This window comes from Rhamphochromis longiceps, linkage group LG17, assembly GCF_057381845.1.
Source record: "Rhamphochromis longiceps isolate RC_006_pf linkage group LG17, R_longiceps_female_GT1.1, whole genome shotgun sequence".
NCBI classification, from domain to species: Eukaryota; Metazoa; Chordata; class Actinopteri; order Cichliformes; family Cichlidae; genus Rhamphochromis; species Rhamphochromis longiceps.
In genome coordinates this window covers 22,381,679-22,393,214 of record NC_140573.1, presented here as the reverse complement: position 1 = coordinate 22,393,214, position 11,536 = coordinate 22,381,679, and the positions used below count along the sequence as shown (strand labels likewise).

The window sequence follows — 11,536 nt, the reverse complement described above, 5'->3', positions numbered from 1 at the left end:
CCAGTGATGGATATTCCTGTTAAACATAGCCAAAGTTTCACATAATGAGATCACTTTATGTGCAGTGAGCCAAAAGCTTCACAGGTTAAACTGTCTGGTCTCGAAATGATGTCACATATCCTTATTGTAGTGATCTCAGCACATAGCTGAGCACTGCAGTCCCGTCCTGTGAGAGGCAACCAATCAGAACAAAGTTGGTTCAAACAGGGGGGAGGAGCCAAAGCAGCTGCAGCAAAGAAGAGTTTAAAACAAATAAGGATATTAAAAATAAATAAATAATACAAAAAAAAATATGTAAAAAGTAAATATTGAAACTTTACTGTTTTACATTTCAAATCTTTATTTAAACTGTATTAAGCACAACAAATGTAATGTATAACGAATTAAAACATAAACCTGTTAAAACCGCATGATGCCAAATAATTAAAAGGCTCTGAGCACAAGCAGTGCTGTGGTGGTCATCCTGTCACGGTCAGGTCAAATAAATTCAGAGCACCTAGAATCTCTTTGGTCTGGAACATTTTTGGCAAACTGAGAAAGCAGCAAAAAGCGCCAGCTGGACCACAGAAAACGCCGGACCATGTAAAAATTTAGCGTCTTGTCGATGTGCAGTTCAGCCCTTTGACCCGGGTTTGAGGGTGCTGAAAGGCTTGGAGTTCCGAAGCGAGCCAGAAATCTCCTGCAAGAAGCCGGTGAGGTGCAGATCCTTCTCAGACTTCCTTCCGTCAAAGATGACAACAAGCGTAAAGTGCGGCTCCGGCCGCGTCAGGTAGTATGTGCTCTGGACCTTGTCATCATAGAAGTGCACCACTTTGTCCAGAGTGTTGAGTTCAGCGGCGCGGTCTCCCATCATCATGATGACGTTGGGCCAGTGTGTGAGCGGCCGCTCTCCCGATGGCAGTGACACCACAGCGGGGAACTGCTCCACGCCCTTCGGTGCTTCCCGGTACGAGTGTGGGTGGTGGTAGCCGTGACCCTGGAAGCTTTCCGAGCCGCGGTTGTCAAACACAAGCGACACATTGCTGGCATCGTGTTTGCGTATGAAGGTGGAGATCTTGCCGTAGTAGTCCGGGGTGGTGCGGGCCGTCTGCGCCCTCATGTCAGCCGGTACCGTCTGCTTGCTCAGAACTTCGTGAAAGTAGAAGCTGAACTTGGCGAGCAGTGTCGCTTGGAAGCGCTGCAGCCACACATAGAGGTGCGGAGGCTGCACTGCCTTCTGGGACTGACCTCCGAACAGGTGCTTGCGAGTCTCCTTCTGCCGCTGGAACAGCTGACCCCAGGTGAGGAGCTTGGAGTTGGCACCGTGCAGGCTGAGCAGGGCGGGCAGGAAGTGCCACTCGGACAACTGGGCTTGGCAGCGCAGCAGCTGTGTCACTACGTCCACCTCCATCTGGAAGCCCTCCTCCACCCGGCCCACAATGGGATGGTGAAACCTGGAAGAGCAAAAAAGAAAGAGAAGGAGGTGAGGAAGTAAAGAAGGAACCAATCCATCAGTCAGTCATTATTCCTCCTGTTGGGTCTGACATTATTCATCTTTTCCAGGCCTGAAACAAACACACACTGAGGCTCCAGTGAAACAATCACTTCTGAACAGTGCTGACAGACCTGCAAAGGCAAAATGTGAAGAAGTTTTGAGGGTGCCAAAATAAAATCTCTCTGAGGAGACAGAATCCTTTATTTTCTCTTCTGGCCTAATTTGCAGAAACCTCAAAGCAGCTGAGACAAACGTCTCCCCCAGATCTGCTGACAAGGCAGAGAGAGAGAGCAAGCACGTTACAGTTTCTCGCCGGTTCATGGCTGGCTGACCCGTTGACGTGTGGCGCGTCACGCCGCATTCCGCTGCAGCTCCGTCAACAGCTCACTCGCTTTCTGTTCCTGCTGTGGCTGCAGCACGCCACTTTGCTGACACGTCTCTGGGGAAAACACCAGATTCCTGAGCTCAAAGTTTCCCTTCAACAACCTCAATATGTCACTCTCTCCCTTTCTCTCTCGCTCTTTGTTTTTTTACACTTGGGTCCAGAAGCTTTTGAATAATGACACAATTTTTGCCAGTGTGCACCACCACAGCAGGTTTTAAATTAAACTATGAAGAAATGATTTAAGTGCTGACTTCCAGCTTTAATTCTAGGACTTTAATTTAAATACTGCATTACCTGTTTAGGAATTACAGACATTTCTATGCACAGTCACCTGGTCTGTGTCAAAATTGTGTCGTTGTCCAAATACTTAACCGTACATGTTTGGGGTTTTTTTAATCTCGCTTTTTTATAATCAACATCAAAGGACCAAACTACCTGGGTCTGGAAGTCTTAGTTGCTACAACTATGTTAGTTGTAGTAGTTTCGAACTGTTCCATTTAACTCTTACATTGCAAAATTAAAAGATTTTCTTCAGTAAAAGTAATCTGTAATCAGATACACACTTGGAGCTGTATTTCTGGAGGACGACCTCGAGCACTGTGACCAGCTCCTCAGAGTTGACATTCTTCTGGCTGCCCAGTGAGTGCATTTTCTCGTACAGGTCAGCCATCTCCATGCGGGCCTGGATGAAGTGGCAGAGCTGCTCTGAAAGGTGCGATAACAGGTCCTCCAGGTAGGAGGCGGAAGAGGAGGAGTTCAACTGGCCGTGGCGCCCCATCATCACCACCTTCCTGAGTTCGTTGTACAGCGAGGTGTAGATGGTGCGGATGGAGTCCTTCCGGCTGAAGAAGGACTGGCCACCTGCAGAGAGAGGGGTGTGTGTCAAGCTACAGAAACACTTAGGTGCTGCAGCGCCACCTGGTGGTGGAAATTAAATTTGGAGTTTTAAATGTTTAATTGAGTACAAAGAATGGACAATAAGAAATCATTGCTTACTTATAATGAAGATGAAAACATAATAAGTCTCAGCTCAGACTGGATTAAAATTCTGACTGAAGCAGCGATAAAAACAGTTGGAGCTGTTGTGAACAAACGTTCTGCAAGGTGTGATGCAGGACATCCATCGAGGACATAAAACAAATTATAAAACCTAAAACTCTGCATGCACAGCACTACATTTAAAAGCTGTTTATTAGGAGCAAAAAAAAAAAAAAGATAAATACTTAGAAATGTTTATGTTCACAGCAGGAAAAAGGAGTAAAAACCCTGAAATCACCATTATGGACTGAACCCAGATTTCCCAAAACATTCCCATATTTGACGTTTTAAAGAAGGTGTCATTCTGAAGGAGACCACTCGCATGAAATATTTCACCACAGGTTAAAGGTGAATGCTCAGAACAGACTTGTAGTGATTGCAGTGACCCTTTGCTCTAAGGGGAACCACACAATTCCAACATTCCTTCCACAGCATGAGCGCCACAGGCCATTTTATTATCATGAACTGACATTCATATTTGCAATTGTTCTCCTAAATTTGCTATCATTTCTTACAAATAGATTTTTTCTCCTAGACTTTCGTTTACTTATAAACATGCTCCATTGTCCTGAATTTTTTTCTTACAAATATGCCATTTTCACCTGAAACTTTTTCCCCTCATAGATTTGCGCGTTTTTTAAAAAATCATTTTAATTTCATTTAATGTCAATGAAATAAATTACACATCGACGAATTATTCTACCTTAGTACATGCACAGACCCCATATATACTCCATTTTATCTGCTTTAATCCACCACACCCTCCGTGTTATGGTGGTAGTTATACAGGGGACCACAGCAGCAGAGAAAGCTACCTATTTTCTGTCCCAGGAACGTCATGTTGTGGTACACCTTCTCCGCCGCGGCCAGGTGTGCCAGAGCGGCCAGCAGCGCGCTCCAGATGCTCCCGCTGCTCCTGCTGCCGTCCTTCTCCCGCTCCACGTAGTCCTTTGCTCGGTCGAAGGAAAACATGCCGAGCTGGGCGAAGAAGCTCTCCAGGATGGCCCGCTCCCGGGGAACGGGCCGCAGCTCCTCCACCTCCATGGTTCGCAGATACCCCCGAGCTAACTGTTAGCAACGGGAAGTGTGTGTAAGAAAAAACACCAACTGATAAATAGTGTGGTTAAAAGGCTAATTTTACATACTGATCCCAGGAAACCCATTAAATATAAACGTGAAACAAAGAAATTAAAACACGTCTATTTAAAGCTAACAGGCCAAGTGCAAGACGCCATATTGACTACGCCGGATGTAAACACTACGGAAAGCCGCGGACGTCAATTCATGAAGAACCTCCTAAATTGGGGGCGATAGAGGAGGGGGTCTTTTATTCAGCGGCGGATCTAGAGAAATTTTCTTAGGGTGGCATGAGCGTGGCAAAGAAATCAAATGGGGTGGCAAAATCAAAGCCTTTTTTTTTTCAAACACACATGTAGGTGGTTACATATGGTTAAACTAATTTAAATGCAGTAAGTATACACGTTTTTCATATAAATATAGTCTATAACTTAATTATTATCTGTAGCCCACATAATTACACACTTTAGTTACATAAAACATGTGAGTTTTGATGTTATGTACTGTATAGCCTGTATAATAAATAAATATGTAGCCCAATAAGTATAAAATCCAGAAAGCTACACAACATTGGGCGGTTCATTTACAAACACAAGTCTAACTTAAGTTTCACTGTTTTTTGTTAGAAAACAATCACACTGTTGGATGCTTTAAATTACACAAATTGTCAGAAATCTGCACTGTCATGAACAAAAATTTAAACCTAATTTTCATGATTTGTTGGATTAACCCACTGAGGTCTGAAATACAACCGGCCATTTTTGACTCCTTTTGAGTTTACGTTTGTATTTCACCCTCAGATTGTTTCATTTTATTTTTTTCCCCTTGCCTCGTTTGGTATCTTTTCAGCTCAACTGAATTTAGTTGTTTTTCACTGGCATTAGTATTACTGATCTGAAATCACACAAAGAACTTAAAATCCTAGTTGTATTTTTTTACTGTAAAAAAACCCACAGACATGCTGAGTAAATTTTTACAACTTGAAATGCAAATATAATATAGTTGTACATTTTGTAAACTATTTAACTATTTATCTAAAAATGCAGCCAATGCACCTGCTGTTTTTTCATTTTGTGTAAGAATTTAAAAATATTACTAAAACTAAAATGAGAGAACAATCAGGTGTCGCACTAAGATGCCCCACAAATGATGTGTGCCAGTAAAAAAAAAAAAAAGTTTCTCCACCAAAAGACAGAACAGCACAGGGATAAACCTGCAGGCCCAACACTTAGCAGGCCTGACAATAGGAGGTGTATCACTCCGCTGGTTTTCTACTTAGTGACAGTGTTTACATTGCAAATGTGCCTTTGTGACATTCATTAGTGCCCTCACTGACACACAAAACAAAACGACTACACAACAGAACAACTACACAAGACAACACAACACACTAAGAATCCACTCCACACTAAACTTCACAAATCTCCCACATCTAAGATCTCTCTCTCTCTCCCTTGCTCTGTCTCGCTGCCGTTACCGTCACTCCTAAAACTTTTCCCTCTTCCTAAACAATCAAATCCCACGTGTTGACTTATTTTTTTTAATTGGTCGACATGGTGCATTTTTCCACCAAAAAGAAATAGGGTTTTTTTTCTCTTTCTTTACTGTTTTCGTGCTGTCCTTAGAAAACGCTTAAAACACGCACACACAAAAACGTGACGACAGTATTTAGTAAAGAGCGTGGCTTATATATATTATCATAACTCTGGATTTACTGGCCTGTAATTAAAATTTAAAAACTTTAAAGTCTGAACTTTCAATGTGGGCTGAAATAGAGAGTCAGCGTGGCTGCAGCTTGTTGCTATGTCAGCTTACATCAGTCATGTGATTTGGAGGTGCAGCGTGTCTGTGGACCACAGAGGGTTAATAACACTCACCTTCATTCCATTTCCAGAGTGTAACAACCAACCACCTGTTTAAAATCCGAAATTCCCATGGTGTTGTTCAAAATATGCTCTGGCACAATTAAAAGCATGGCTTGCTACTGAAAACAAGAAAAAAGCTGTCCTGCTATGGGCTGAACCATTTGTTAATGGTGCAGGGGAGGAACACTATCCAATATATTCAGTTTTAGCATTTATATTCATTGTTGACTGTAACTACGCTCAAACTGGTAATGCTATCTTATTTGAATAAACAACACTGTCATATGCAAAACTGGGGTGGCACTTGGGGTGGCAAGGGATCATTTTAGGGTGGCACTTGCCACCCCATGCCACCCTTCTAGATCCACCCCTGTTTTTATTGTTAATTTATTTTCACTGTCTTTAATTTGTTATAAAAATCCAGATTTTTTAAACTCAAATTTCCAAGAAAAAAAGGTCAAATTTACAAAAGTAAACTGACAAATTATTATGAGTTATTAATCCCAGGAGTTCAAATATAGAAATTAATATGTAAATTAAATACAACATAACTTTAAGAAGTGAAGTTATATTGTTCTTTGACTTAAAAAAATATTTTCGCCAATATTTTTCCCAGTTTTCCTACACGTTACTATTTTTCATCATGTATCCCCTCTAAGTAACAACAGGAATGAACCAAATCCCAGGTTTAGACTTATTTTTCACTTTTATTATTGAAAGCATATTAAAGTTATCTTTTGTGGGGCTGAAACTGTGGAAAACCTCCCAATACTTTATCTACAGTTAATGTTTTTGACACAGTTATTTAACAGAACTGTTTTGTGCTTTTTTGTACTAAATAACACTCTGAATATGTTTTATATTAATTGGTTTTTGTTTTTGTTTCATATATATTGCTGTTATATGTCCTCATTCTTGTTGGCTTTTAACCGGGCCCTGAAATATGTTGCAAGGACTAAAAATAAATGTAAAATTGATGTTGCTGTCAGGGGTGTTGGTGAAGATATATAACCTTAATATCACTTAAGCCAGGGGTGTCCAACTCCAGGCCTCAAGGGCAGATGTCCTGCAGGTTTTAGTTGTGTTCTTGATCCAACACAGCTGATTTCAATGGCTAAATTACCTCCTCAGCATGTCTTGAAGTTCTTCACAGGCCTGGTAATGAACTAATCATTTGATTCAGGTGTGTTGACACAGGGTGATATCTAAAACCTGCAGGACACTGGCCCTTGAGGCTTGGAGCGGGACACCCCTGACTAAATCTAAGCACCAATCAAAGGGGATGAAGTTCCTGTAGTTCCTCTAGTGGCCACTTGATGCTGCTTCAAACAGTGAGTCAGTTGCCATAGACTCCAATGTTAACGTGTCCAACTTCCCAGCAGACATAAATATGGTTACAGCCTGATGCAAGAAACAACTTAGGCCTGTCCTAATAGGGTCACTTCCAGTACCAAAAAAGCGGCTTGGCAGTGACTAATCCCATCTTTTATATACAGTCTATGGTTTAAAGTTTGGCTTGCCCATTGATTTCCCTCAGGATTCATTTGCTCCAAGAGTCTTTGGGGATTCATATGTGCTCAAATTGTGGTCATAAATATTTTGTACTTGTAAATCAAATGCATATTTGTGTACTGAGTTTTGTAACCTTGTAAACCAAAATATTTGAAAAATGTTATGTTTCTGCATCTATGTGTTAGTTGAAAGCCACATGCAGCCAGGGAACCCGAGCACAGAGTTTTACATGTAGTTTTTTGCTTTATATCTGTAACCAGACCTTAACAAAAATAATTGTAACTTGTGTAAATACTTTTACAAACACAAATCTTTTTTTACACACACAGAAATTCTCATCTGTAGATGCACAAGCATAACATTTTCACATATTTTGGTTTACAAGGTTACAAAACTCAAATACTCACAAATATACATTTGATTTACAAGTACAAAATATTTATGACCACAATTTGAGCCCATAGGATTCACTAAGCTCCAACATCATGTCATGGTGTTGAAGTCCCTTTCAACAACTACACTTCCCATGAGTCTTGGAAATACAGAATATTATAAGGTCTTTCTCTCTAATTCTCTCTTAAGGCTCTCTCTCTCTCCAGGGGTGGATCTAGCCCCCCTCTTAAAAAGTTACTGCTGCTTCAGTTTCGCACAAACCACATCTCCTCTGATCCTCCTCCGCTCGTCGCTGCTCGGTAGATGGCATAATCTCTCTTTCCTTCAATAGCTCTCCCCTAGTGTGTGTGTGTTCATAGTTTGATCTCAGTTAATATTTTTGACTGATAGACATTTATGGTGTGTATTCAAAATAAACTACTGATATTAAATCACCACTATGACTGTGTGTGGGTTTAATATTGGAGCATAAGACCAGGCTACAAGAAATTTGAGCTGTAAATTATCCGCAGGTTTGTGCACCTGTGTGAATCAGTGGGAGGAAGATATAATTAAACAAATTCTTGTTTTGAGTATTTAGTCTATTGTAATTTGTTAAAAACATTAAATCATTTTGCTTTATAGTTTTGGATATACACTCTACGGCCACTTTATTAGGTAGACTTTTTCAACTCTTTGGTAACACAAACACAAACATTTATTCAGCCAATCCTGTGGCAGTAACTCGATGCATTTAGATGTGGTCAAGATGACCTGCAGACATTCAGGCTGAATATCAGAATGAGAAAAAACATTATTTTAACTGGGTTGAACGTGGCGTGGTTGTTGGTACCAGATGGGCTGGTCTGAGTATTTCACAAGCTGCTAATCTGGTGGGATTTTCTAACACAACCATGTCTGGGATTTACAGAGGACAGTCCAAAAAAGAGGAAAATATGAAGTAAACTGCAGCTCTGTGGGAGAAAAAGCAACAGTAACTCAAATAACCACTTGTTATAACTAAGGTATGCAGAAGAGCATTGCAAACTCAAACTTTGCACACAGGCTAAAGCAGCAGAAGACCACATTGGGTGCCACTCTTGCCATCTAAAAATAGAAAAGAAAACAAAGGCTACAATTCACACAGCCTCACCAAAACTATGCAATACAAGACTAAAAAATGTTTTGTGGTCTGATGAGTCTCAATTTCTGCTGCTGGCTGAAACTTAAGTAATTATAACAACAACAAAACAAAACAAAAAAAGAGTAATTATAATATACTTTTTTAAAATCCCAAGATTGGTATTTTTTGATACAGAACTTTAACATTATTTAAACGCATTTAAACACACGGGGTAAAAAGATATGAAATTATGTCATATATACTGTTTGATAACAATATTGTAATTAAGTAAAATCAAAATAAATAGAATACAGTAAAAAGGCACACATTTAAATGAAAATATTAAGTAACAAAATCACACGTAATCAAGTAAAAGCAGAAACTTTTTTTTAAGTTTTTAATGCTGGAAAGAAAAAAACTAGTTACTAGTAAAAAGAAGATGGAACAGTTATTCTACATCACTGCTGTGGTGATGCTGTCCCTCTCAGAAATGAGCATAATTGGCACATCTTTTGGTCCTTTCCAGAAAAACCAGGCTGCATCATAAATGGTTTATGGGGTTTTATAAAAATCGAGGTGTTTTTATGATGAGACACAATCTGTTCTAACCCTGGTATTAAAAGTGTGTAATGTGTACAAACTGCTCCACATTCATTACACAGAAAAGCTTTTAAAATGCTGGCAGATACAGAATCACTTTTATTAGCCTGTACAAATGCAGTGGAACAGAAATACATCTGATCTCAACAATGTGGTAGTTAAAGCTGAGCTGAGCTTCACAGTCAACTATAATTAGACTTTAATTTATGTGCAAATACCTGTGACACAGTGAATATTCCCTGAGCCTCAGACTGACTTTCCATTCGTAGTGGTAAATAGTAAATCACCCCACATAAACCAAAATAAGGACAGAAGAGTTGAAGGTAAACTGACCTTTCTTTTCAGCTGTACCTCAGCTGTACCTACGTTCATCATCTGAAAACCATGATCAACAATGTGGAAAGATTTAAGCCTTTCAATCAGTTTGAGTTGGGAAGATTTCACAGAATATTAAGGCCATGTCAGAGGATTACCAGAGTGGGTAGGATTCATCCTCTAGCAACCACGAATCGTCACACAATAAAATGATAATTCGCACAGTAACTACAGAGGTATTTGAAGGGAAAATGATCAAACCGGTGGATAGATACTTCTTGTTATTTGAAGCTTGTGAAATCTCCAACTGTATTCTCAATAGGACATAATTGATTTGACTTAAGTGTGTCAATCTTTGATTTTTCATCAGACACCCGATAAAAAAAATTCTGCTGTGATGCAAGACAAGAACAGAGGTCTCTCTGTGCTCTGCTGTCAGGAAGAGAAGTATTTCCCATGGGATCATAGATTAAAGGCTGCATTTTGAGCGGAGCTTTAAAGCTCTTGAAGATCATTGGAAGCTCAGAAATTCCAAGAAGAATGGCAAGAATGATTATAGATATTATTCTGTTTCATCAAACGGTAGGACATCGCTTTCCATGTAGTCTGTCTGTAAGGGTTATTTATCTGCTGCCTTATGTTTTACTTGAGTCCAGCTTCTTAAAGAGTAAGCTGCAAATCCAAACAAGCAACACTACAAAAACTCGATTACACCAATTTTTGCAGGGTTGCTCCACATGTTTCAAAATCGGTTTCAAGATTTTTCAAACATCCAAAAGACGAACGTCAATGTAATTTTAAGTTCCACGTATGTGTGCACAGTAAAATTTTGTCGCATGGAGTCACACAAACCACCTGCAACTCAACACCTCAAAGACTAAGGAACTGGTTGTGGACTTCGGGAGGTCCAGAGAAGGTCCACTGCCAGTTCAGATAGAGGGGGAGGAGGTGGAGGTGGTCAACAAGTACAAGTACCTCGGGCTGTGGATGGACAATAAACTGGACTGGTCATGCAACACAGAGCACCTGTATAAAAAAGCCCAAAGCCGACTGTACTTCCTCAGGAGGCTGAGGTCTTTTAACATCTGCAGGAAGCTCCTGAGGATGTTTTACCAGTCGGTGGTTGCTGGAGTACTTTTCTATGCTGTGGTGTGCTGGGGGAGCAGCACAGCAAAGAAGGACTCATCCAGGCTGGAGAAACTGATCAGGAGGGCTAGCTCTGTGGTCGGCATGAAGCTGGACACTCTGGTGACAGTGGCAGAGAAAAGGACATTAAAGAAACTGATGGACATTATGGACAATGCTGGGCATCCTCTGCACACGGCCATAAACAACCAGAAGAGTCTGTTCAGTGACAGGTTGCTTCTCCCCAAGACAAGAACCAACAGACTTAAAAACTCCTTTGTCCCACACGCCATCAAACTGTTTAACTCCTCTCTGGAGGGGAGAGGGAGGGGAAACAGGAGGACAAAGGAGGGGGGAACAACTAAGCTGTAGTGCCTCTGCACCTCACTGTACAATACCTTGTGCAATACTTTTTGTAAATAGTCAACAGTGCAATAGACTCAATACTTGAAATGTGCAATTCACTTGTATTTTTATTTTTTATTCCTATTTATTCTATTTATCCCCTTTGTATATTTTATTTATATTTGTCTCTGTATTTATATATGTGTGTGTGTGTGTGTGTGTGTGTGTGTGTGTGTGTGTGTGTGTGTGTGTGTGTGTGTGTGTGTGTGTGTGTGTGTGTGTATATATATATATATAACAATTCT

The 11,536-nt window shown here is 40.4% G+C and overlaps 1 protein-coding gene across 1 annotated transcript; it reads right to left on the bottom strand.

The window, feature by feature from the left end:
• Positions 1-315: 315 nt before the first annotated feature.
• Positions 316-4,152, bottom strand: kics2 (KICSTOR subunit 2). Its single transcript, XM_085386278.1, has 3 exons — positions 3,713-4,152; positions 2,423-2,720; positions 316-1,433 (listed from the first exon to the last, which is right to left on the bottom strand). Exons 1-3 carry the CDS (start codon positions 3,939-3,941, stop codon positions 614-616), a joined length of 1,347 nt encoding a protein of 448 aa, XP_085242404.1. The 5' UTR covers positions 3,942-4,152; the 3' UTR covers positions 316-613.
• Between the last annotated feature and the right edge of the window lie 7,384 nt (positions 4,153-11,536).

Bases quoted from the DNA above. Each gene is read 5' to 3' on its own strand.
- kics2 (XM_085386278.1), bottom strand. From the start codon at position 3,941: ATGGAGGTGGAGGAGCTGCGGCCCGTTCCCCGGGAGCGGGCCATCCTG. The intron at 2,721-3,712 runs GTAGCTTTCTCT...CTCTCTCTGCAG, and splicing joins GTTCCTGGGACAGAAAATAG to GTGGCCAGTCCTTCTTCAGC. The intron at 1,434-2,422 runs GTGTGTATCTGA...TTGCTCTTCCAG, and splicing joins CTCCAGAAATACAGCTCCAA to GTTTCACCATCCCATTGTGG.